The sequence below is a fragment of the Chlorocebus sabaeus genome, chromosome 21 (genome assembly GCF_047675955.1).
Source record: "Chlorocebus sabaeus isolate Y175 chromosome 21, mChlSab1.0.hap1, whole genome shotgun sequence".
Lineage (NCBI taxonomy): Eukaryota > Metazoa > Chordata > Mammalia > Primates > Cercopithecidae > Chlorocebus > Chlorocebus sabaeus.
Window position 1 is genome coordinate 17527455 of NC_132924.1, and position 26694 is coordinate 17554148.

Genomic DNA, 26694 nt, shown 5'->3' on the forward strand with positions numbered 1-26694 from the left:
ATAGCTCCTCTAAATTAACCTCACACCCCCTATTTATATTCTCAAAGTGCTCTGTGAGTCAGAAGGATTTAGGGTAGCGGAAATCTGAGTGAGAGGATGGCTGCGCCCTGGAGACCCTGCTGACCACACAGACCGCAGAGCTGAGCTGCTTTGTGTTGCCATGAACACCCTGCGCCTCATCACAGGCCTTGCTCCCAGGTGCTTGCGCCTCTCATGCTGCATGCCTGGCCTGTTTCCTCATTCGATGCAAGCTGGGTGGGGTGGTGGGAGAAGGGGTAGCCAGCCGGGGGGACTGCCTGGCATTCTCAGCAGCCAGCTCCCTGCTGTGACCTTCCCGAGGGATGCCTCTCTGGGCAGGGGCAGGGATGCCCAGCCATGTGCGGCTCCAGAGGGCAGGCTCCGCCCAGGACTGCACAGCCTCACCCTGCCATATTCTTGGGCATTTTTTTCCTGTTTAACTTTTTATGGTGGAAAATTTCAAACATTCCCAAATACAGAGAAAATGATAGAACGAACCCAGCTTCAACAGTTATCAATTCTTAGCCAGTCTTGTTCCATCTGGGCCCTAGATCATGGGACGTTTACCATTCAGTGCATAAATATCTCAGTATGCATCCCTAGCAGAAAAAAGGTTCCAAAAACAGCCACAGGAGCTTTATCATTCTGAAAAACGGGCAGTAATTCCTTGATACTGTCTCTCATGCAGCCTGTGTTTGTGATTCTACTGGTTCAGAGGTTTCCTCAGAATTGAACCTTTGGGTCACACAGCCCCTGCACAGTTGGGTTGTCTGCCCTTGGTGCTTGAGTCCCGCTCCCAGGTAGCATCCCTGAGGTGTGCAGGTCACACCCCAGGGGCCCCACTGTAGCCACATAGCCTAGATCACCGCGGAGCCTCAGAACTCTTGATGAGGGAGCTGGCCCCACTGCCCCAGCTTTGAGGGAAACTCATCCCCTTGGAGTTGAAATCTGGGGCTCCAGAAAATGACCCAGACAGATCTGGCCTTGCCCAGATGCTGTGGGTGTTGCCTTGGTGTCCCCTCTCCTGCCCCCAGCCTGCCTCTCAGGGTGGGCGGTGATGGCACTGGATGGTCTGCTGAGACCGTAGGGGAAGGATGCTTGGCACTTCCTCCTGGCCCCCTTCCGCGGGCAGAATCCCGCGCTCACCACCCACTTCAGTCCGAGGACTCTGTCCTGTGGCCTCTGCTGCCCTGGGCTGCCTTCCCCATGCAGGGACCTGAGGTTCCCTAACCCTCCCAGGCCCTTTGGGCTTTCCTAGCTGAGGAGGAATCGGGGAGGTGAGGGATGAGGTCTTAGATGGAGCCCCAGAGCTTCACTGTGGGACACGCACCTCCAGGTGAATGCCCCGCTTCAACCCTGACTGCCCAGCTGTCTGACCATGGCCAGGTTACTCAGTCATCCTAGACCTCAGTTTCCCCAGCTGTAAAGTGTCTACCTCACAGGGACGTTGCAAGGCTCCGAGACCATCCCTCTCCACATTGCTGCCTCCCTTCCTGGCCAGACCCTGTGCGTCCTGCTGCGGAGGACCCCTCGTGAATACCCAGTAGCTTTCTGGTGTCGTCTGGCCCACCCAACCTGCAGGCCCCAGGGCCCCCTCCTCCATGAAGCTGTCCTGGATCCTCCCGCCGGCAGCCAGCCTGGAACTCCCCAGGCCCCATGGCAGGCGCCCCTGGCTAGTTCTCAACTGACCACGTGCTCCTTGAGGGCAGATGCAGCTGGTTCATCTGATGGCCTCCTGGCTCTCAGCCCAGAGCCTGTGAAAACATGGGAGAGCATAACACCCCTCCTAACCCAGGGCTAGGCCCAGGCTCTGCCTGGGTGTCTGGCTTTCTCCTTCCCATCGTGGTGGGGCAGGGGTTTCCCCGAAATGGCCTTCCCCACTGCTATTCAGGGAGGTGGGGGATGGAGAGGGGGACCCAGAGAGCAAGGGTTGAGTGGGGAGAAGGATGTTGGGCCCTTGGGCCTTGTGGAGGAGGCTCCAACAGCCTCCTTGGCTGCATTTTACCCCTGATTTGGGTCTAGCGCCAGTGGAGGGGCCTCACTCACTCCTTGAGAGTCACTAGGAGGGCTGTGTCCCCACACCCGCTCATGTCCAGGCCCGAGCGGAGCAGCCTTGGTCCTTCAAGGCTCCTGGTGATGAGAAGCGGCTGGTAGCACGCAGCTCCAGGAAGGAGGACGCCACTCCAGAAACACTCAGGCCCCCAGTTACCGAAATACTTGGCCACGCGGACACGGCAGAACTGCACCAGCTGGTGCTAAAGCTGTAACAGTTCGACATTTTAATATTTAATACTTAATTAAATAGAGGATTGTGAGACTTTCAAAGTTGGTGAATGTACTGAATAATGAGAGATGATTAAACTACTGTTAACAAAAGCCGTTAGAGGAAAATTAATTGACTGGGGGTAAAGAGATCATCAGGCACACAAGTCTTAAAACATGTCTTCTTGTTGTTATCTGCCCCCTGCGCCCCCATCCCTTGCCCACTTGCCCAGCCCCTGCCTTGTTGGATGCCCTGTGTGGAGGGGAGTGCGCTCAGGAAGCAGTGCAGTGAGGTGACCCTGGTTAGTGGCCCATGCTGCGGAGAGCCTGGTGCAGGGTCCCTGCCCTGGAATGGCCCTTCAGCTCAGGGTGGAGCTCCTGTGTGCCTGGCATCATCGACGCTATCTCGCGTCCTCCTACCCTCTGAGCTCAGTGTGGGCTCCCCTCTCACACAGAGGGGAGAGCTGAGTCCCACAGAAGCTGAGAGGTGGACAGGGTCCCCTAGCTGGTGGTTAGCAGAGCCTGGGTGTGGAGGACTCTAGATTTCACCCAGCTGGGGCAGACCGAGGGTTGGGCCAGTGTGGGGCTCCCAGGTGGGGCTGACCTCACAAGTGGGGCTCACCCCGCAGAGAGGAGATGAGTGTCACCACTGTCCTCTTCCTGCCTGCAGGCCTGTGCAGCTCACCCCAGCTCCCTTTCTGGGACATCTGGTCTCCCCAGGGACCCTTCTGTCTTGGGAGGACACTCCTTGCCCAAAGGTGTGATGGACAGGGACCATCTTCAGGTCTCTGTGGTCATTGGGGCTGGGGGTGAGCCTGCACCCCAGGGAAGCCTGCACGCCCCCGCTTCCCCAGCCCGAACCCTGCCTGCCTGGGACCCCTTTGTGCAGTGGGTCGGGGGCTGCCTCCCGGGCTTTCCTGCTACAGCCAGTACTGCAGCTTTCTTGCAGCTCCCGCACAATCCACAGACAGAAAAAGACCCCTGCTCAGGAGGATAATGAGTGCCTGGTCGGCAGAATCCGTGGAACTGGGTTAATAGAGGACGAGGCGCCGCATTGCAGGGACAGCTGAGCAGCTGAGCATGCGCCTGTGGCAGCAGCACCCCTCCCAGCCCAGGGACCCTCCCCTCCCAGCCTGGGGACCCGCCCCTTTCCCTCCTCCCCGGCTCAGGGGCCCTCCCCTCCTCTCCTCTCCCCTCCTCTCCTCTCCCCTCCTCTCCTCTCCTCTCCCCTACTCTCCTCTCCCCTCTCCCTCCCCCTCTTTCCCCTCCAGCTTCTCTCCCCACTTCCTCCCTGCTGGGAGACCTCCTCTGCTTCCCTACCCCACCCTCCCTGGGTGGCTGAGGGAACAACTTTAGAGCTTGGATCCCCACCCAACTTTTGGCCCACTCTGCCTTCAGGTTTGCTCTCTAGGAACTTGGAGGGTGGCCAGGAGTTGGGGGAATCCCTGGGAAATGCCCCCTCCCCTGCCCCAGGGTCAGCTTTCAACAGGATGGGGATTGTCCCTGAACTGGGATTGTGGGGAAGGGACCCTGCATCCAGGTGCAGGAGGAGTTAGGGGAGCTGGGAGGCAGGCCTTCTGGGGGCTTAGTGGGAGCACCACATGCCTGACCCTCTCAGGGGGAGGGCCACCTAGGAGCAATGAAGGAACAAGACTAGGCTGCTGGATTTAGCAATTAAGTATGATTTACAATCATAAGACGTAAAATAAGCACTGTGTGTCCCAAATTGCGTGGAACACACTTACTTAAACTAAAAATTATTTGTTGCATATCTGAAATTGAGACAGACTTATACCAAAAACAAATTTTGTCCTTTGTCTGAAATTCAAATTTAACTGGGCACCCTGGGTTTTATCTGGCAATGCTAAGCTAGACTGTTGAGAGACAAGGCTTTGTCATTAGTTTGGAAACCGAATTGGTTTAGTCGAAGGCTTCTGGAAAGCAGCCCCGAAGAGGACCAAGAGAAGAACAGGGAGCCAGGCTGTGCGGAGGGTCCCGGCCCTTGCTGGCCCCTTCTGTCAGGTGGAGAGAGGGTGGGCAGCATCATGGCCTCCTGCTCTCTGGTTCTGGGTGTGGCCCTGTGTAGACAGCAAGTCCCAAGACCTGCTGGTCAGGGTCCAATGCCAGGTTCCTGAGCCCCCATGACCCCTGGGGAAGGCAAATGCATCCTGAACTGGATGCGGGAGCAGGGCCCACCCTGTTGGCATTTGGAGGGGATGAGGGAGGAATCCCTGAGTCAGGGAAGGGAGGGAGCGGAGGGGAGGAGTTGACACGGAGGACCCCTCTGCGTGCTTCCGCATTTCCAGCCACTCATCTTGCAGAGTCAGGGGCTTGTCAGCGGCAGAAAAGGCTCCCGGCAGAAGGGAGATTTGGGAGCTGGGTTCTGGGCCCTAATGACCATTCCCTCCCTGCCTCACTCCTCTTTTCTGTAAAATGGGAGGAGGGTTGGCCTCCACACTGCCTGGCTCTTCTAGAACTGATGATTCCCACATCTGGAGGGATCCTTACTCCCAGGCCCTGCCGGTTCCAGGAGGTGAGTCAGGACCAGGGAGATGGCTGAACCCACAGCCTGTGGGCCCAAGGTTTGAAGACTTGCTTCTGCCAGTGTGGGCATAGTTCCCTCCCCCAGTCCTTCCTGCTCACCACCCCTTGCTCCCTCCAGGCTACCCGCCAGTGGACTGTAGGCCCAGCAAGGGCAGGCCTCCTACTTTGCACATAGTACCTGCTTACTAAACAGAGTTGAACGGGTGGGAGGAGAAGAGTGTTTTGAAGATTCCACGTAAGGACTGAGCTGGGTGGGGAGTGGTAGTGACCACCGATGGAAGGAGAGGGGGATTCGGAGTGCCCAGGTCCCCGGGACCACTTGGGCAGGAGTGGGGAAGCCCGCAAGGTGTGGGTTTGAGGCCTGAGTGGGAACAGACCTTGGGAATGGTAGAGCTTTGGTCTCTGTTGTGCTGGTCTGGCTGCTGATGGGAAAGTCTGGAGAGCTGGAGATCCAGGGCAAAGCTCGAGGGGGAACAGCTGCAGGGAGCCCTGGAAGGTGCTGGGGGCCCTGGGTGTGTGTCTCCCTGTGGGCAGCCACTGTCCTCTGTCCCCAGGGCCAGGAGCAGCAGTCCTGTGACAGGTCTGCGCAGTGGCTCTGAGGTCATGATGTTTCCATTGTCTGCGTGTCACCTGGGGGAGCCCCGACTCCAGCTGGATGTGGAGTGATTAGCCTACAGAAGGTCATGGAGGGTTTATTGAGGTTAGTGAGGGTTAGAAGAGCCCTGCGGGTGAATGTGAGGGCCTCAGCCTCCCCTGCTGGGGAGGGCGGATGTGTGCAGATGCTCTCATCCGGAGGCGGCGGGGGGCATTCTGGAAAGGTGCTACCAAGGGGCTGCCGGCCACTCACTTCTGTTGCATGGTCTTCTCTGTTGTTCTTTTTCCTCAATCCCTTAAAAAATGTGACCGTGCTTGCCCTGGGCTGTGCTCCCTGGCCTTGGGCCTTGGGCTGGGTTGGGCCCCCAGGCATCTGCTCAGGGATGAGTGGGAACCTCTGGGCAGCTGTCTGCTCTCTGAAAAGGACAAGAGGGACATGGACAGAGTTAGGGGCAGAGGATGAGGCTGGACATAAGGCCACAGTGGTCAAGACTGCAGCCCTGGAGTCTGGGCCTTATTTTTGACAGTAGGACCCTGACAGGGTGGGCGCCGCACCTCCAGGGGCTGGCCTGAGCCAGTGTCCCCGCTGTCTCTGGAGGAAGCCAAGGTGGTGTCTATGGAGAGATGGGCTTTGGTGGGAGGTGTATGTGTTGGGGGCGGGGGGACCCCAGGTGGAGGACCCATCACACCAGGGCTGGGAGGAGTGGCCTAGCAAGCCCCTCCTGTCACCGTGCCTGCCCTGAGTGGGGCCACCGTTGTTTTCCTAGACTGGACAGTCTAGGCACCTTGGTTTAAATCTCCTCCTGCTCACTCCATTTGTGAGCATGGGAGTCCTGTCCTGGGGTTACGGGGGTGACTTGAACACATGACACCCAGCACTGGATAGATGAGTGGATGGCATTTTATTGTCACATATACTCAGAGCCCAGAGAGGAGGACGCTGTGCTCAGGACACAGTGAACAGGCAGGGGCTGGGGAGGCAGGCTTTGGAGTAACAACGGGGTGAGGTGGCCCCTGGTTCCCACCAGAGGCAGTTTCGGCTGGTTTGAATAATTCCATGGGTTGGCAGAGAGCTGCATCTTGCTACTCAGGCATGAGCAGGAACTGTGCCCAGTTCTTGTGGAGAGGAGGCTTACCTGGGTGGGGACTTAGCCACAGAAGCAGAGTCCGGAGGGGGACATGAAGTTAGGTCGTTCAGGGCCTTCCTGGTTTCACTGGGTGTCAAGGTAGCACGTAATGTTGGCTTTAACTTTAGACCTTACACCATCGTCCTGCACAAAATGCCACAGCTTGGCAGTGACAGGAAAGGAATTCCAAGCCGCACCTCTGTTTCAAAGCTGAGCTGCACCCTACAAGCTCGAGGATGGTTCTGATCCTGAAGAGGGCCCTGGGAATGGGGCCCCAGCTGAAAGACCAAGTGGACCCCATGGAGGGGAGATGCCGTGGACCCCCAGTGTGTAGCCTGGGAGTGGCCCTACTGCCGCCACTGGCCTGGCCTGGGCTCCCAGAATGGCTGCGTTCATCCCCATATGGCTGGCAAATAGCTACGAGGCCCTCGGCTCCGGCTCTGTCATGCACGTTCATGCAGAGGGGCAGGGTGCTGCCGACGTGGTTGCCAGGGTCCCTGGGACCCCTGACCTTGAGGCGGCAAGCAGCTGCAGGACGGGCCCACAGGTGCTTATCGAGGATGGTGGAGCTGCTGGCGGGTTAATTGCCGGTTGTCCTGTTGCCTTTTAAAAACAAAACATGCACGGAAAGCCACAGTGAGAGCCGCCCTCTTGCATCTTCATCACAGGGCTCAGCCTCCCAGGGCTGCACAGGCCTGACTGGACCACTTAGGACCCCAAGAGGTGCCGGGTGCCCAGGAGGAGAGGGGCGTCTGCCTCCACATCCTACCCGCGTCAACATCACCTCACCTTTTCTGGTAGACTTGTGCTGCCCTCGGAGGATCCTGACCCGGCCCCCAGACCTTGAGCCGGGGTTATTCTTGCCTCAGACCTACCACTGAACTCCCCAAGTCCTCGCTGCCCGACCCCCGCAACCCCCCGCCCCAGATCTCCAGAGGGAGAGCAGGCTTGTCCAGCCCACTATGGCAGCATCTGAAGGGCTCTGAGAAGTCCCACCGGAAAGAAAATGAGGAGGGGGCTGCTTCTGAGGCCCCAAGTGGGGCCTCCTGTGATGGGGTCCAGCTCCACTTCTTCCTGGTCTCCTTGCCCCTGTGCCCTCATCTGAAAGCTGGGGTGATGCAGCAACAGCCCTGTTCATGGGTGCCATGAGCAGCTCACAGGCGTGCCCAGAGCCAGTCCTCAGCACACAAAAGTCACTACCCTGAAGGACTCACATGGACCTCTGCTCATTCTCAAGGAGCAGTTTTCCTTTTAGGAGGAATGGCTGGGATCTGCCCATGGCCTCCTTTCAGCCCCTAAACCAGCCTGCACCCCGAGACTGGATGGGCAGTCCCTGCGGCATGGTCCAAGCTGACTCGGGTCAGGACTGGTTTTACTTCACATTTACCAGCCAGGGAGGAGAGTCAGAGGAGAGGGGCTGCTGGAAGCCACTCCCTCGTCCCCACCCAGCTACCCTCTCTGTTCTCAAAGAAATCCAAGGTCAATGCTACCAAGGGACTTGCTGGCAGCCCAGGTTGGCAAGTGCTGGCTCCGAGATGTGAGCTGGCCTCTGCCTGCTCCATTCCTGCCCCACCCCACAGCCAATCCCCGCTTTTCTGTTACCAGAGTCTGTAGGAGCCGGCCAGGGCATGGCCAAATATAATTAAAGATCAGACCCCACTGGCCTAGGGTCAAGGCCCAGGATATCCTATCAGGTTCTGCTGGCCCAGCCACTCAGTACCACACAGGGCTGCACTTGGCTCCTGAGCACTCTGTCACTAGTGTGCGAGTACAGTCAAGTTTAGCCTCGAAGTGAATTGGGACACTTATGTGTGTTGGTACCAGGCAGGGTGCAGAATATGCCTGGCTGGTGTTTGATGTGGATGCTGGCAAGCCGTTTAAGAGTCTAGAGGGCCAGGCATGGTGGCTCCTGCCTGTAATCCCAGCACTTTAGGAGGCTGAGGCGGGTGGATCAACTGAGGTCAAGGGTTCGAGACCAGCCTGGCCAACACGCCAAAACCCTGTCTCTACTAAAAATACAAAAATTAGCCAAGTGTGATGGCACGTACCTATAATCCCAGCTACTAGGGAGGCTGACATGGGAGAATCACTTGAACCCGGGAGGCGGAGGTTGCAGTGAACCAAGATCACGCCACTGCACTCTAGCCTGGGTGACAGAGAAAGACGCCGTCAAAAAAAAAAAAAAAAGAAAGAAAGGAAAAGAAAAAATGTCTAGAAAGCTGTCTCACGCTATGGTGGTGCAGGTCGTTGAGACAGGTGTGCAGGTCACCTGAGGCCGATGGGTCTTGCCAACGTGCTGACAGTGCAGGAAGGGGCTGCTGAGCCCCAGCAAGGTCCGGAGTATTGGACAGATGTGTGCCCAGCTCCGTGGGGATGGGGGACGGATTTGGGGGCCCCTCTCTGCTGTGGCCCTCGAAGTCTCCTCTGGACAGGAACAGCACTACTTGACAGGCCATCTCCTGAATCCATTTTGTGGGAGGAAACTGAGGCCCCCAAGTGGGATTTGGATGCAGCCAGTTTCCTGGCCCAGGCCTTGGTGGCGTACCACATCCCACAGCAGGCCCCTGTGCAGGGCCTGAGTTCTGAAGTGTGGCACTGGCATCACAGTACCTTTAGCTAGACAGCCTCAGGCTTGGGTCACAGCCCTGAGTCTGGTGTCCTTGCCACCTAGTCCAGCGCACAGGTGGACCGCCTGTCTTGATGCTGGTCTGTGCTTGCAGCTGCTGGTTTAGCCTGGAGGAGCAGAGCCCCAGGTAGCCCCAGCCCTGCGGAACCAGAAGCTGGTGGGACGGTGGGAGCTGGCACAGGATGCAGCTTCTGGCCCATCCCTCCCCAGCCACTACTTCCAGGACAGGGCAGCTGGAGCAGAGCCCTTCTGCCATGCCCACCATCCCCGTGCCCGCCCCAGCAGGGCTGTGTGGCGGACAAGCAGAAGGGGTTGTCCTTGAGGATCTCCTCCCAGACATGAGGAAATGGGTGGAGAGCGCTGATGCTGGTCGGGGGCGCCCAGTGATGGGCCCATGGTGGGGTCTGGCAACCTCCCTCGGGGTGAGGCAGGGCTGCCTGGAATGGGGGGATACGTTCTTGAGCACCCACCCTGTGCCAGGCCCATGCGGATTTTCACACATGATTCCATTTTCAGTCCAGCACAGTCCTGGGGCCAGATGCCATTATTACAGCCATCTTCCAGATGAGGCCCAGGGAGGTGCCATCCCTTGTCCCAAGCCACACAGTGGGTAGCACTCATGGCACCTAGGGAGCCCCACCCCCCAGCCCTTAGACCCTGGTGGCAGTGGTCCCAGGTGGCCCTAACTGCATCCCCCAGCCAGCACAGAGCTTACCCGGCAGGCCTCCTCCAGGTCTCTGGGTCTGACAACTCCAGAGGCCCTGGGGTGAGAGGGAAGCAGCCCCTCCTGACACAGGTGGGCCTCGTGCCTCCCCCTCCTGCCCCTCCGCTGCCCCCGCCCAGTGCCCTGCGGTGTCCTCCTGGAGGTGCCAGCTCTGCTATTTCTCCTGGTGGCTGGCAGGGGGCCTGGTGCCCACCCACACCCTCCTGTTCCCCTTCTCCCTGGTTCCTCTCACTCACCACCCCCCACCCCTGCTGTGACTCACCCACTGCCGGGGAGGAGGAGGGGCGGGGAGGGTGGAGGATGGCATAGGGGGACTGGGTGGGCAGGGAAGCCTCTGCCAGCTCCATCCCGGACCCCTTCTTGGCGCTGGAGAAAGAAAGAGGAAATTATGAGAGCAAACATCAATGATTTACCAAACTATGTAACCTTGTCCTGTAAGACCCTCCCTCCCCCTTGGGGGTCACTGGTCACACCATGGCTTCTGGGTGCCATCCACTTGGAACACGAGGGGTCCCCAGAGCCATGCACAAGTGTGCCTTTGGGATGTTGAAGGCTACCCTGCCCACCCCACCAGTCACCCAGCCTTGGCCTTTCAGCCCTGGCAGCTTTGAGCTCCTCTCTGTGCCTCAGTTTCCTCATCTTTGCCCTGTGCCTCACCCTGCAGATGCAGCAGGGTTGGTGTGAATGTCCTTCCCCGTCATCTCCACCTCTCCCATCGCCCTCAGCTGGCTTCTCTTTGTTCTTAGCTCAGGGGACCCTACGACTCCTGCACTGATGAGGGTGGCATGGCAGGAGGGGAGGAGCTCCCGCCACACCATGAGAGGTTTGCAGTCTCTCCCCCGCCACTCCTGGTCTTTCAGGGCATTTTTGGAATGAAATAGGTTAATGCCTGTAATGTGCACAGAACAGACGGTGCCTGGCATGTGGCAGGTGCTCCAGGATGGGTCACGTGGCTGTGCCCATGTCCTGGTCCTGTCTCTTCCTGCACTTGGCTGTGGGCACCTTGAGGTGGCCCCTGCCCCTGTCACCTTCATGGTGGTGGGTGCCAGCTGCCAACCCACCAGCGTAGTAACAGCTTGGAGGAGCCCCCACTCCCCTACCCCGCCCCTCAGAGCTCCACGCTGAGGCTTCGGGGGTCCTGTGGATCTGGGAATGGCTGCTGGTGGAGGGTCTATGGTCCCTGCTCCTGAGAGGCTGGACATCTAGGCAATCGTAACCCGACCTCGTCTTTCCCCACGAGCATGAGTGGTTTGCTTTGGTCGGGCCTCTGCAGGCAGGTAACCCAGATCGGCTGGGCTCTCAGTGTTTTGGAGAAGGCTGTGGGGTGAGGGAGGAGGGGAGCCTTGTCTCCTGGGCCCTTGAGCGCCCTCCTGGTGCCGGTGTGGGGTTGTCTCCCCTTCCTCTGTGATGTCGGCCTTGCTGCCCCCACAGCCAGCATCTGCAGGCTGTAAATATCAGATTCTGCATTGAGCAGAGACTGCAGCCACCAGGCAGGCACCACCCACCAGTCTAGAGAGCAGCAGGAAATGCAGACCAAGTGGCATATCACAGAGAGCCCCTGCACTTCGGCGAGAGGCCTTGGCTTTGAGTCCCAGCCCAGCAGCCTGCCCCGCATGGTCCGGATGTCTTCGGCGTCCTGGGATGTGTGCGGGAGCGAGTGAGAAGCCTGCCGTGAGACGAGCCCAGCAGGCTGTACAGGGCTTGGCTGGGGGTGCTTCTCTTCCCTGTCTTTCGGTGGCCCCTGCCTGCGTGTGCCCCAGCAGTTGGCCCCACCTGTCGTGCAGACCTCGGGGGACACCCAGGGTGCAGGTTTGGCAAGATGAGTGGCCGGCAGGCCAGGGCTCTCTGCCGAGATTGTAGCTAAATCACCTAGAAAAGCTCCCAGAGCTCGGCATTCCCCGAGGGCTGGAATCGGAGGATGTCGCACTATCACTATCATTAGAATTCAAGCAGGCAGGCGGATAATTACAGGCTCTGGTTTAGCCTGATCTTTTTGAGGACAATTGTTTATGGGGTTTATTGTTGTTGTTGTTTGGGGGGTTTTTTGATAAATGCTTTTATGGGGGTATAAATGAATGCTGTATTTGATCTGTGGGATGTTTCTCTGGTAGGAGAAATAAATAGCAATGCTTTTGCCAGCGTCTCTCTGAGCCACCCCCTTGGGGAGCCGGTGTGTAAATGTGTACACACGTGTGCGCATGTGTAGAATTGCATCCGCACTGATGGGTCAGTCACCTTCTGGCTTAAATACAGGCCCACACACATACGCCCTTGCCTCCGTTTAGGGTGCAGATTTGCAACATGCCCAAGCGTTTAGGAGCTGGTTGAACTCGAGTTCCCTCTCCAAGCTTCACATCAGAGGGGGTGTGAGAACCAAGTCTTTTTCCAGCATGAGTAGGCAAACTCCTACTCATCCTCTAAAACCCCACTGAAGCATCACCTCTTGAGTCTCCGCAGGCAGAATCAGGGTCTGAGAACACTCTGCTCATCACTCTGCTATAACAAGAGGCACAGGCACTGCTGTCATTGGCTTTTTGTGCCCCAGGGACTGTCTGCCCTGGACCCCCAAGACCTTGGCCAGGGGTCTTGGGATGGGAGAAGAAAAGGGAGGGCAGGAGGGCAGAGGAGTCTCCTCTTGATGGGGTGAGGTCCCCTGGAGGTTGGGAGGGGCTCAGCCTGTGTCCTCACTCCCCAGCTGCTGCTTTCTGTCCCATGGTCTATGTCAGAGGCTGTTCTTAGACTCTTTTAGGAAAACTCAGCATCGCAGGGAACTGCAGTTCTGGGAGCCAGTGTGCGCGTAGAAGTGCCGTGAGCCTGAGCCTGACATTGGCCGATGGGGAGAGGGGATCCAGCACCTTCTGAGGAATTGACCAGGCACCAGCTGTCGGGTGGAGTGGGCTCTTGGGGTTTCCTTGTCATTGGATTCACAACCTACAGAGGTGTGGCACCTCTTCTGTGACTTGCATCAATACTACCTAATAAAATGTTACCCACACGGACATCCCTGCCCAGCTGTGAGACGTGGCAATGAGGATGAAGAGCATCAGGGGTCTTGGGTGACCCTGAGCATCCCAACTCCAGGCCCCTCAGAGAACCTAGCACAGCCCTGAGGCCTGGCCACTCAGCCCCCACAGCCCCCACACCTGGTAAGCCCCTCTTACTGGGTCACCTGGATGAGCTACGTGACTCACTGCCTGGCCCTGACCAGGACGTCACTGTAGTGGGCATAGCCAAGGCTGGCCACTCAGGAGGGCTCTTGGGACCTCCTTCAGGAAGGGGTGCCCTGCTGGGGTCCCAGGGGCACTGACAGGGCCCTGGACAGGTAGGGAGCCGCTGCTGGCAGACTTGCGGCTGTGTTCTCGCCACAGGCCTGCTGGCCTTGAGACCTGCTCAGTGGCCACTGCTCTGGTCTCCTGAGTCCAGCAGATTCCCTGGGGACCAGAGCCCCCCAGAATGAGGCTGGCAGGCAGGGATGAGCAAGATGTGGTTGGTCCACTGTCTGGGGCAGGGAACAGGACTGAGCTGGGGCTTCCCCCAGATTCTTCTGTACTGTTGAGGGCCAGGTTCTGCTGTACTGTTTAGGGCCAGGGCACACTTCTTATGCACTGGATTGGGTTCAGTTTAACTTACTTAACCTTGTTCATGACAAGGGGTTTACGATGTTAATGTGGAAGCTGAGAATAATGTCCCTGGTTTTGTAGAAAGGAAATCATAGTATGTGCACAGAGTTAGGAAGCTGGATTCTGGCCTGCCCTGAGATGAGGCTGTCTGAGCCAGGTCCAGAGAGAATGCCGCCTCCTTCTGCCCCCTCCTTCTTGTGGCTTCTCAGTCCCATCCAGAGTCACCTTATATCCGCTTAGATTTATTTTTTGCCTGATTTTTTAAAATTTAAGGGCAAATGTTACCATAGCAGATTTTATGAAACATCCTTGTCATATTGAATCAGTAGCTTGCTCACTGGAGACAGGATCAAAATCTTTTTTAAAAACAATGCTTTGCTAAATTATGGAAGTAACACATGATCACTGTCAAAACTGGGGGAGGGGAAGTTAACGAATAAAACAACATTAGCCATAAACCCGGCACCAAGAGTGAAGCACGCTATACGACGTGTGTGTCTGGATGTTACCAGCTTAGATCTTGTGTCATTGTTAATGGTTTCCAAGCGGCTCTCTGAGCGCTAACCTACTGCAGCTGCTGAGAGGAGGTGGTCGAGGTGCTGTTGTGGGTGTTACAGAAAGAGGACCAGTCAGCAATCTGTATGGCCACCGTGAGTGGACACCTGGTGCCAGGACTGGGCAGCCAGGTGCTCTTTCTTCGCCCCACACAAATAATTATCTCCCTAAACACGTGCTCAGGAATAGGTATCATCTTTGGGCTGGGGCTCAGCTCTTGGCAATGTCTCAGTAATAAAACACAGGCATGTAAATTATCTGTGTCCCAGGAGAGTGCGTTCACAATTGCATCTTTCTCCTGGTTTGGATTTATGATTTTATTGATTTAACTCTAATCAGGCAATTTTTCAAAAGGAAACTGTGTGCCATGGTTCCACCGCCTCTCTCCCAGGTCCTCCTTTCCCTCAGCCTGGCGCTGGCCCACACGTCCCGTGGCGATGTGTGGTCCCGGGCTTGGATCCTGTCCTGGGGAAAGATGAGCCATCACCTTCATTGGGACAGGTTGGAAAGGTGGAACGTGGATTGTAGCTTAGAGGCATGAGTGTCATATCTGCATTCGATTTACTGAATCTGGGACCTGCGTTGAGATTATGGAAGGGACACCCTGTCCTTATGAGACACACCTGAGTGCTGCCTGGTGTTACACACGCGTCAGAAAAAGCGAGTGTGTCACATGGAAGTGGGGCGGGGCAGGGAGATTGTACAGAAGTGCTGTACACGATTGCTCTGTACTATTGTTGCGGTTTTTCTCTATGTCTGAAAAATGTTCAGAATCAGTGTAAGAAAGACACTAGGAAATAAAACAATAACCCCATGAACTCACCGCCCTGCACACTGAGAGCCCTCCCTCCTCCCACCCCAGAGGGATGGGGGTTGGGGGTGTTGCAAGAATCCATCCCCTGCTTTCCACTGGAGCCAGGCCTCGTGCGTGGACCCCTCCCCTCCGCAGGTGTGTCCAGTGTTGTGGGTTTTGAGCTCCATGCAGATAGGAAAACGGAGCCCACACCATGTGTATTCTATTAGGACTATGTTTGATTTTTCCATTCTGATGCTGACAGACACTTGGGCTGGTTCCAGTTCTGCCATCACAAATCCCTGAGGCTCCTGGCACCTCAGCTCCCACTTCAGTGGGAGAGGAGAGGAGAAGGAGAGGGAGCAGGGACTGGGGTATTCTGGAAGACTGTGCAGTGCTTGCTGAGGTGGGTGTGCAGGTGGGGGAGGGAGCAGGTATACCCTGGGCTTCCAGCAAAACAGCGGGGTGGGGTCTGACTCCCTCTGTGCCACCTGGAGGCTCTGTCAGATCCCTCTGAATCCCTCTCGTGGGATGCCAGGCGGCTGGGCTTGAAGCAGATGGCAGCCAGGTGGCCAGGGCAGGGAGACGAATGCCTGTCCTGGGAGGGGGAAGTCGGGGGATGCCGCTCCCAGAGACCTTCCCATCTGCAGGCGTGGCTTTCTCACTCAAGGCCTATACGTGTTTGCAGGCATGTCCTGTACCCCAGGCCACCACCGCCACACCTGCTCCAGGGGAACTGACCCCAAACATGACTCGGCCAGGCCTCCCTTCCTGCAGGCAGACACGTTTCTGCCAAGCCCAGGGATCAGAGGTTTCAGCGCCTCCCGAGGAAGATTGTGACGTTGCAGCCTCATTCTTTCCCTGCTCCTGGGCGCTACTGGGCATTCCTGGCGAAGGAGGCATCCCCGAGGTCTTGTCTTGTGTATTAATTATGTGCCCCCTGGCCCTGCTCACCTTTCCTGTGGTGGGACTCAGCACTGGGCAGGTGGAGGGGACTCCAGACACCAATGCGCCCTCCCCGGTCACGTCCTGAGCTCTGAAATGCGCCGTCCTTTCCTCGCAGCTCCCCATGCGCGGCTGTGCCCACCGACTGTCTAGTTTCGACCTTTGTGTAAATAAGAGCACGCTGTGAGTCGTCCTTTGCTGCTCGTTCCCTACATACTATTAGGATGTGGGTGCTACCTGCACGTGGGGGTTGGTGGAGGACTTTGTTGCACTGCAGTATGGGACCCTGTGGGACTGCAGCGCATGGCGTCCTGTCAGAGGAAGTGTGGGGTTTTGGGTTTTGCTATTACAATCTCCATCAGTTTTTAAAAGCCTCCTGCCTGTATTTGAAATGTAAAATTTCTGGCAAATAAGTTGCTCCATCCTTTGGGGGCCAGTGGAGGGGTCACCCGAGGGGCACCAGTCACCTCCACGCCTCCAGTGTCTGGGGATCTGGGCCCTGCACCTTGTGGGGTGGGAGGAGAGTGGCGAGGGAAGGAGGGGCCACCTCCTGCTTCACCACCAGTTTACTTCTATCCCCCAAGCAAGGCCTTTCTGAGGCTTTCCCCTCCTCCTCCTGCCAGCCGGCTCCGGGGCACACCCTCACCCCCTCCCGGCCCCATTCTGACAGCCCCTCCCCTGCCTCGGAAGAACAAATTTGGCTTCAGCCAAAAGCTCCAAAGAGTATGGAATTAGGACAAATAAGTGGAGGATTAAATCAGTGCACTGCTGACTTTGAATCATCCAGGGAAACTTTTAGCCCCGAGTGAGTAGCGCTCACCACCCGAATGGGCCTCTCCACCCCAAACACAAGCCAGCTGGTCCCTGCCCCAGCCTTGCCACCAGTGGCCCAGGGGGTGCCCACGAAGGGTGTTCCCTTGGCGGGGGCACGACTACTCACTGTGGGGTCACAACCACTCCTCTCTTCATCAGAGGCCCTGGCACACCCTGGTGGGCCTCTCCTGACATGGACGATCCGTGGGCCACCAGTTGCTGGAGCAGGAGGTGACGCCTTGTTCTTTTCTGTCCCCCAGATCACCAGAAGTTGGAGAGAGAGGCTCGGATCTGCCGCCTTCTGAAGCATTCCAATATCGGTGAGCGGCCTGGGGTGGGCCAGGGGGACGGGTCCCGTTCCGGTTTCTCTATCAGACTTTCAAAGAGATGCAGAAAGACTTCCTTTCCTTCTCTGTTGAAACACCAGAAGCCCCTGAGGACGACCCCTTTCCTCCCCTGACCTTGAGGACTTTGTCCTGTGTGACATGATTCCAGGGAGTGCTCAGAGCCAGGGCAGCCCCAAGGCGGGGTTCTGGGTGCCCAGCTCCACCTAACTGGACAGGTCCCCTCCCCACCCCACTCTGTCCTTTGGGTCTTGTCTGTGGCATTGGTGACAGTGGCTGCAGAGGAAGGTAAACGACACATTCCTCACAGAGCCTTCTGCTGAGCCAGTGCCCAGCACGTAACCCCCATAACTCTGAGCCACCATAACACTGAGCCACCATTCTGCTGAGAACACACAGGGGCCTCAACATTCTGTGGCCTCAAAAAAGCCACAAGATGGCCCAATTACAAGGAAAACAAAGACTGACCAAAGACCCCAGCGCATGCCGTCCTCGGGCTGAGAGCCCCTACTGTTTTCTTTTGCTGGCCCAGGGCTTCTGGAACTACGGTCTGAGGTCAAGTGACCCTGGCCCAGAGTCAGCTGCTCCACGGGGGCATCTGGAGCCTGGAGCCCAGGCCTTGCCCATGTTGGGGAGCAGCCAGGAAACGCCCTGGGGATGGCAGCCGCTCTTGGCCTCAGACGCACCCGGGGAGCTGTCAGGTGGATTTTGGGCCCTTTCCTCCAAAGCTCTGATTCACTTATGCCAGGAGGACCCCAGGTGTGCTTGTTCCAAAGGAACAGCTGGGGACTGGGAGCCTGTTTAGGAGCCTGGGGCATCCACACACTCACCTGGGCCTGGCTCCGAAGGTCACCGAACCCTCATCGCCTGGTTTAGGGGACTGGAACCACCTTGCCTCATCCAATGCTTCACCAATGAGCTGGGCAGAGGGGCAGGTGCCCCAGTGGACCCAGCAGGACCCCAGCATGGAAAGCGGCAGCCTGAACTCCAGGGCACGTGCCCTGCAGCCCCCGGTGGGCTCTCAGGGTCCCACTGCTGCAGCTTAGCCCCTGGCGAGATTCGCCGCTGCCCACCGTCCCACTGCATCCAGACTGGACTCTTCACCCTGGTTCCTCTTAGTAATCCAGGACTTTATTTATTTACCACCTCTGTGTGCTGCCCACAGTGTTATTTGCTTACTGTTTTTATTTAAATAGATTTTCTGACAATTCACTTTTTTACTTAGCCCTGTGTGTGAATTCGCCGTCTGATGTGCCAGTTAGGTTTTCTTTTAAACCACTAAAATAAGTATATAACTATTTTTAAAATGTTAAAAATGTTTTTTTTAAAAAGTGTCCACAGGCACATGGCCCAGACTCCCCACACAGACCCCCAGTGCTCCATCTGGCCTAAGCAACCTGCTTCCTGCTGAGGAGGTGGGATCCCCCCTCCCACTGCCACCCCAGAGCCCATCTGCCTCTGCTCCACCCCACCAGGCCTGCATGGAGAGGTGGGTGCCTGAGGGCAGGGGCAGCCCCCACCATGAGGATGGCTCTGCAGCACCCCCAGGGAGCGATGAGGTACCTTCATGGATGACAGGGCCTCCCTTGGAGCTGCCTGTGGGGTTCTGTGGGGGGCATCCCCTCCGTGGCCCCTAGGATCACCTCTGCTCTGAGTGTGTGATTTTCATGAAGCATGTCCCAGGTGGGGCACTTCAGAGGGGCCAGCCTGCTGGGCCCCCAGCTGGGCTTATTGGGCAGCCCCCACTAGAAAGGAGTGGGGAGGGGTGAGTTTTCTAACTCCAGAGGTTTCACAGGTGAGTGCTAGAAGCGGGATGTTGGTGCGCCTCCAGGATCCACCATGTCTTAGGGACACACAGGCCAGCTTGCGTAGGGGTGAAGAGAGGGTCCAGGGGACCTAGTGAGAGGGCATCCTTGCTCTTGGGACAGAAGTCAGCCAGAGATGGGTGAGAGGGAAAGGGGACATTGGTTTCAGACAGGTGCCTTAGCTGGTGGAGTCCTTGCTTGGCAGAGGTCAGCATCAGCTCCCAGACAGCCCTGGTGGGCAAGATTTGCCCTCTGCCCAGGGAGCTGACCCAGGACATGGTCTGGGGAAGACCTTGCTCTTTGAGAATGGGGCTTGGTAGGGGCAGAGAGGAGAAGGCTGGGCTACTGGGCCTGAGGCAGAGAAGTGGAGCAGGTCTTTTTGCACTTGGCTTGCAAAAACCCCAGGACTCTAAGTGGGCCCCAGGCCCTGGTGCTGAGCGTTGTTCACCTGGGATTCTTCACATTCAAGTGATGATGGTGACAGTGATGGTCACAGAGCTGTGGTTCACCTAGTGCTCACTGTCTCAGAGCACCACAAAGGTTATATAATTGATCTTCACGGCCACCCCGTGAAGAGGTGCTATTTATACTATTTCACAGAGGGGCAGATTGAGGCTTAGATGGTCTGAGCAACCTGCCCCAGGTCACACAGCCAGAGCAAGTGGCAGGGGCAGGGCTCGCCCTATATTTTCTGACTCTGTGGAGGCTTCTGGGGCCTGGCCTGCCCTTGGTGGAGGGCATTTTGTCTGAGGTTTAGGGGCTAAGGAGGGCCATCGGTGTGGGGCTGCTGGAGTCCAGGAATCTGTAGGGTGAGTCCTAGGCCCCAGAGGCCACATGGAGTTCCCGGATGTAAGGACATTATCAGGCCAGGCCCCTGGGAGAACCAGAGCCAGAGGAGGGAGGGCACTGGCAACCAGTTAGAAACTGGAACAGCGCTGGAGCATCCGAGGAAGGGGCTGCCTGAGGTCCAGGGGCCTGCGAACCTAGGAGAAGACAGCTGCGCCTTACCTGTTCAGTGTCTGTGGCCCAGTCTCAAGTGGTGGAGGAGAGCCATACCTCAGGGGTTCGTCTTCCCAGGACTTGAAGACTGGAGGGAATGAGGCTGGTGCAGGCCTTCAAACCAGACTGTCCCCTGAGTCCACAGCCCTATTCTGCCTTTGTGAGCTGTGTGACTGTCAGCTGCTTACCTAAGCTCTCTGTGCTTCAGCTTCCTCATCTGTAACTTCTCAGGGTGGTCGGGAAGGTTAAATGAAATAACACACACCGAGTGCTTAGAACAGCCCTAATGTGTTGGCTGTCATCGTCCTCGTTGTTCTAGCAATCATCAGAATCGGCACGTGGGAGAGTGTCCAAAATGAGTCATTCCTAGAAAATATTTGCTGCTTAGTACAGGGCACATCTCCAGCTCAAGGAAAAGCAGGCCTTGAGGTTGCTTGCTTTGTGCTGAAATCACTCACTGTTCCCTCGCCTCTTCATCTATCCACTCGTTCATTCATCACATCCTGACCAGCTCCTGCCCTGCGCCAGGCAGAGTTCCAGGGCCAGGCACGCTGCACATAGATTGTCATGGGAAGCTGTGCAAGGAGGAAGGAGGGAATGATGGTGGTCCATCCTGCTGACCATGCTAGCTCTGGAATTGGAGCTCAGGGCCCAACCTTTGGATGATGTTGTATTGGGTGGGGACCCTGCCCGCCAGCCTGTGCCGGCAGCACACAGCAAAGACACAGAGCCTGAAGGCTGAGGGCAGCCCTGGGAAGACCCAAGACGAATAATGAGTGGTTTTTGTCCCAGCTTCTCCTCATGTGGAGCTTCATGGCAGCTCCTTTCTGGGGTTTGGCGGTGTGAGCTCCTCCTGCTCATCTCCATGGTGTTTGGGAGCAACTGAGGCCCAGGCTGGGACCAAAAGGGCCTGGTCTCTCTCTGGCAGAAGGAGACAGGTGACCAGACTGGCAGCTGAGGGCAAGGAAAGGGCAGGGGCCCAGAGGCCCTGTGGGTGCTCGCTGGGTGGTCAGCTGGCCCACAGGGCCCAAAGCACTCTGCTCAGCCCTGCCCTCTGGCCTGCCCACCTAGGCCCTACCCAACCCGATCCTGTGGGCAGCCCTAGGGCTTACACAGCTCGTGGTGTGCCTGAACAGGTATGGAGGCAGGCAGGGGGTGTGTCCTGGGCTACTGCCAGCCCCTCATGGCTTCTCTGTCCCCACAGTGCGTCTCCACGACAGCATCTCCGAGGAGGGCTTCCACTACCTGGTCTTCGATCTGTAAGTTCCAGAGCTGGGGACTCTCGCCACACTCACTCCCAGCCTTGGCTCAGGGTGGGATCTGCACCCTCCCCAGCCCCAGGGAATAGTCGCCACCCGTGGGCTGGCCACTCCCTTGAGTGTGCTTCTGCTGCTGGTCCCCTTGCTCCAAGTTGTGCCTGGCCCAGCCTCCCTCGCTTCTCCTCATTTGCTTTGCACTAGGGTTACTGAGGCCCACGGAGGCAGGGCTGACATCCTGGGCTCCCCCTCTCCTCCACACAGAACAGGGTACACTGGAGGCAGTGGGTGGGTGGACCCCAGAGGAATAGTCAGTCAGAAGCTGCATTCACCCCTCTTTCCTTGGAGCCCTCGTCCAAAGGACTGGGACACCGCTGGCTGGCGTGAGCGCACATGTGTGTGTTTATGAATGTGGCTGTGAGATGTGAGCATGTGCACATGTATGCGTGTGTGTGGGTGTTTGCACATGGGGGCGTGTGAGCACATGAAATCAGGGTACATATGGGTGGGGATGTGCATACATGTGCACATGTATTGTGTGAATGTGTGAGTGAGCGTATGGAGGTATGTGCATGTGGGTATGCTGGCACAAGTGTATGCATGTGTGTTTGCATGTGTGTGCATGCATGTGTGCGTGTGTGTGTGCATGACTGTGCATGTGTGAGTGTTTTATGAGTGTGTGTGCGGTAGCTCAGTGAGAAGGTGTCTGGGGCCGCTGCCGCCTCTCACTTCCTGCCGGATTTAGAAGCAGTGATCTCATCTCCCTCACTTTTGACAGTTCCTGCTAAGCAGCGCTATATTTAGCTGTCTGTGAGTCAGTGCTGCTCCAGGACCCTGACCTGGGCAAGGGCCCATAGGCCTTAGCCTGGCCCTGTGGCCCCCAGGCGGCCACACAGCCAGGGAAGCCCAACCTTGGTGCTATTGCCATGGTTACCCCAGGCCCTCCCCATGGCTGCTGTGAGCGTGCAGGCCAAGCAGAGATAGGACGCGCCTGCATGGGGACTGCCCTCTCAGCTCCTCCTTCCTCAAGTGACAGACGACAGGCCATGGCACATGTAGGCCTGAGGAGGCCTCTGTCCACGTGAGGTTCTCTGGCCTAGAGAAGCTGAGACTGTCCCTGCAGGGGCTTGGCCACCTCTCAGGTTCCCCTGCATGTCCCACAAGACACCAACTATAATCACCAGCCAGGTGACTGGGGCTGACCTGGACACAGTCGCCACGGCCTGGCTGAGGCTGTGTCCTGAAACGTCTGTCCTGTGGCCCTGGGGAGCTGGCAAGCTTGCTGCACACCTGTGGGCCCCACCACACCTCCATCAGCCTCTTTTCCCAGGAAATGGAGAGACTGTGGGATTGGTCCTGTCCAGGGGCCCTGGTGGTCAACAGATGGCTGCATGTGTCACAGGAGCTGAGGAGAAGAAAGGGTGGTGTGTTCGTGCATGTGTGTGCCCATTTGAGAGACTCTCATGTCTCCCATCTTGCCAAGCACATGCCAGGCAGGTGTCAGTGGAGGCCCTGAGGCAGGCTGGGAAGAAGACACTGGCTGGCGAGTCAGGAAGGACCCTGCATGTCTTCCCCACAATCCTCCATGGCCCCTGTGCCTCAGCCAGCCTCAGGCCAGCAGAGGGCCGGGACAGTGGTTTCTGGGGTTGGCTGGCATCGCCCTCAGGAGGCCCTGAGGCCCCACAGTAGTTTGGGGACTCTATGGATTCTGGAGGATTGACAGATATCCCCACTGTCCTTGCTTGGGAATGTCACAGAGCTTGAGAACCAGGCTTGGGAATAGAGGGTCTCACACACACCTGCACACCCAGAGGACAGAAGCTCCCATAGGTGCCATGGCTGAAGCCTAGAATCGGCCATGTGTCCCCCACAGCCTAAGGAAAGGGGACCATGAAACCATATGTGTGCCTTCCCAGACTATGTTCCTCCTGGGCCAGTATTGAGTCTCCTAAACTCCCCACAGCAACCAACGTGGGTGGAGAAGCAAACTCCCTTCCCTGAAACTGAACCACTAGATGGCCCTGGTCAGGGAGTCTCAGGTGCAGCTTCCTGAGCACACAGAGCACCCCATAGGGCCTGGCATCAGCCCTAGTGAGGCACCCCTTGGAGGGACTCTGGGCTGCAGCCCTGGCTCAAGACCTTAAGGCCTTTTAGCCACTGTTCTGTGCCTGGACTCAGCATCTACAGAGCCTAATCTGTGTTTAATGTGTGCCAAGACCTGGACAGTTACAGTACAACACTGGGGCCTGCCAGACCCTTGCTGGGCTAGATGTGGGATTTGATCCTCCTGCCCAAAGCACATGTATACACACAAGCACACACATGTACAAACATGCACACTGACACACATGCACACATGTGTGCACATGCACAAACTGCTCTACAAGTACACAAGGGCACACACAGGCACACAGTTGTACACACATGCACACAGGCACACATGCACACATGCAAAACAATATACATGAACATGAGTGCACGCATGGGCACACATAGGTACGGACGGACACGCAGACACACATGCACATGTGCTCACATGCACAAGCCAGTATACATGTACACAAGGGCACACACAGGCACCCACACATGTGAACACATGCACACACACCCCCTCACGGACAGGCCAAGCTCAGGAGCCAGACCAGATGACCCTGGGAAGGGCCCCCGTCAACACTGTTTTGTTTCCTTGTGGTTGATCTGGTGGTTGATTGGCTGTATAAATGTGCTGGCTCATGAGGAGTGAGAGAGGCATGCAGAGGAGTGAGCAAGGGTGAGCAGAGCTCCAGGTCTTATGTCAGGTGCAGGTTGGGGACACAGAACAGCAGAGCCAGTCAGGCAGCAGAGGCAGAGCCCCTGCCCCCAGCCCCCAGCCCCCAGCCCAGACAGAAAAACGGGGAAAGGAAAGGGAACACCCAATCCTTTGATGCCCTGCTAGGTGCCAGGGACTTGGGTGTCTTCCCAGTGCATTTCACCCTCACATTGCTCGCAGGATTTTTAGGGGATTCAATGGGATCATCAGGGCATGTGTTTAGCTGGAGCAGGGGGGAGCCAACTTTCAACACATGCTCACTTTTCTTTTTCTCCAGTGCTGAGAGAGCATCCACATGTGCCAAGGTCACATGTGAAACAGACCCACTCCCTGGGTCTTCCCTGCCGTGGACCAGCCCAGCCCCAAGTGCTGGGCCCAAAAATGAGGAAGACCTAAGCCCTACTTTCCAGAACCAATGGGGAAAACTGCCAGGCAGATAGAGAAGCCACAGCGCCTGGGCAGTGCAGTGGAGCAGGTGGGGGGATGGGGAAGAGGGTTTGGAGGCAGAGGAGGGGTTCGGGCCCCACAGGCCTGCCCCACACATAGGGTCACAGGAGGTGGTGTGGGAGTAGAGACCCTAACCTTCTCAGGGGTGGGAACTTCTAGGGGAGTCTTCCAGCTGACTCAAGCAGGCTGAGTGTGTGAGGGGCTTGGGCAGACCCGCGGAGGGCTCCGTCCTACTCCCCTGCCGTGCATCCAGCCCCTCCACCTTTTTGTTCCATGCCCACATTACCCAGCTCCCAGAGGCCCTTCAGATTGTGGCTTCTGCTCACAGGGTCTATCCTGACCGTAGGGCCCAATGACTACTCACTGGGTGGAGACACAGGGCAGGAGAGTGGGCAGAGACCTCCCTTCTGCCTGTCATCTCTGTTCTCCTCCTAGAGATGGGACCTTGAACACCTCAAGATCCCGGGCCACCAAGGAGGCCAGATTTAGGCACCGTGTCTTTGGGCCTCTGATCCTGTGCAAGGGCCACCACTCTGGCCCTAAGTGGGGGTGGGAGAGTATTGAGGAGGGGAGACCAGATCTTCTCAGACTTGGAATTTGAGTCACAAGGCCTGGGTATAACAATGCAGACCCCGAGACAAAGGTCCTGTGCTGCCCACTCTGTGCAATTCACCAAATCTTTGAAACTTGTTTGCTCATCCATAAAAATGGAGCATAGACCAAAGTCATAGAGTGGTTGTGAGGACTGAAATGTTAAATGTCATTATAGATAAGTAAGCATTAGTAAGCTGTCAGTCCCAAGTGATGATGGTGATGGTGGAGGTGGTGGTGCTGGTGATGGTGGTGGTGGTGATGATAATGGTAATGGTGTGATGGTGGTGATAGTGATAGTGATGATGGTGATGATAGTGGTGTAGGTGATGGTGTTGGTGATGGTGATGGTGGTGATGATGGTGATGATGGTGGTGATAGTGGTGATGATGGTGATGGTGGTGGTGGTGATGGTGGTGGTGATGGTGATGGTGGTGGTGGTGGTGGTGACGGTGATAGTGGTGATGGTGATGGTGGTGGTGGTGATGGTGATAGTGGTGCTGGTGATGGTGGTGGTGATGGTGATGGTAATGATGGTGGTGGTGGTGATGGTGATAGTGGTGCTGGTGATGGTGGTGGTGATGGTGATGGTAATGATGGTGATGGTGATGGTAATGATGGTGATGGTGGTGGTGGTGATGGTGATAGTGGTGGTGATGGTGATAATGGTGGTGGTGGTGGTGGTGGTGGTGGTGGTGGTGATGGTGGTGGTGGTGATGGTGGTGATGGGTTGGTGATGGTGTTGGTGATGGTGGTGGTGATGGTGATAGTGGTGGTGGTGATGGTGGTGATGGTGGTGATGGTGTTGGTGATAGTGGTTGGTGATGGTAGTTGGTGGTGGTGCTGATGGTGGTGATGATGCTGGTGATAGTGGTAGTGATGGTGATGTTGGTTGGTGGTGATGGTGATGGTTGGTGGCGATGGTGGTTGGTGGTGATGGTGATGGTTGGTGGCGATGGTGGTAGTGATGGTGATGGTAGTTGGTGATAATGGTAGTTGGTGGTGGTGATGATCGTGATGATGCTGGTGATGGTGACATTAGTGATGATGGGAGTGATGGTGATGATAGTGGTGATGGTGGTGGTAGTAGTAATGGAGGTGACAGTGTGACAGGGGTCTCCAGAATCTGTGACCCCTTCATGCTTCTCCCATAGGGTCACTGGTGGGGAGCTCTTTGAAGACATTGTGGCGAGAGAATACTACAGCGAGGCTGATGCCAGGTGGGTGCAGAGCCCTCATACTGTCCTGTCCCTCTTCCCTTATACCCTCACCATCCCTCCTTTACCCTCTCCTGCTGCTCTTTCTAACCCACGTCTGGTCCTGAGCATCCTTGCTCACCCACACCCCAGGGTGATGGGTATGAAGCCAAAGGAAACTTGTAACCTCAGTGCAGAGCCAAGAGGCCACCTCCCCTCCACGCCCAAGGCCCTGTTCAGAGGGCTTGGCCCTGGGTCTGTGGGCCTCTCAGTGTGGGGATGGAATGGAGGAACTTGGGCTCCGTCCAGGCGGGGCTTCCTGTGGACCCTCAGGCAGCCCTTCCCACAAGGCCAGCCCTCCCCGAGGGGAATGAAGAGGGACAGATGGTCTCAGAGATGCCTATTGGTGGCCTGGCTGCTGGAGACCAGATTGAGGGATGGCAGATGTCAGCTGGGGAGGTGACAGGGCCCAGTCCCTAGAAGCATAGGCCACTGTTAGCCTGCTGTGGCCCAGGCCAGATGCCACCCTGACACCTGACAAGGATGTCTCTTGTAATAGTACGTCTTACCTCAGGGACAGCTGACAGCATTACTCCCTGCCCACTGGGCTCTGCCCACCCTGCTCT

At 57.0% G+C, this 26694-nt stretch overlaps 1 protein-coding gene across 16 annotated transcripts in view; it reads left to right on the forward strand.

Annotated features, from left to right (window-relative positions):
- Positions 1 to 26694, forward strand: part of CAMK2B (calcium/calmodulin dependent protein kinase II beta) — a 110343-nt gene that overhangs the window by 45389 nt on the left and 38260 nt on the right. For all 16 annotated transcript variants that reach the window (XM_007981449.3, XM_007981451.3, XM_007981453.3 and 13 more), the window contains 3 exons: positions 16882 to 16941; positions 20974 to 21028; positions 26027 to 26092. In XM_007981449.3, the coding sequence (XP_007979640.1) occupies positions 16882 to 16941; positions 20974 to 21028; positions 26027 to 26092 (181 nt within the window). The remainder of the gene's footprint in view (positions 1 to 16881; positions 16942 to 20973; positions 21029 to 26026; positions 26093 to 26694) is intronic.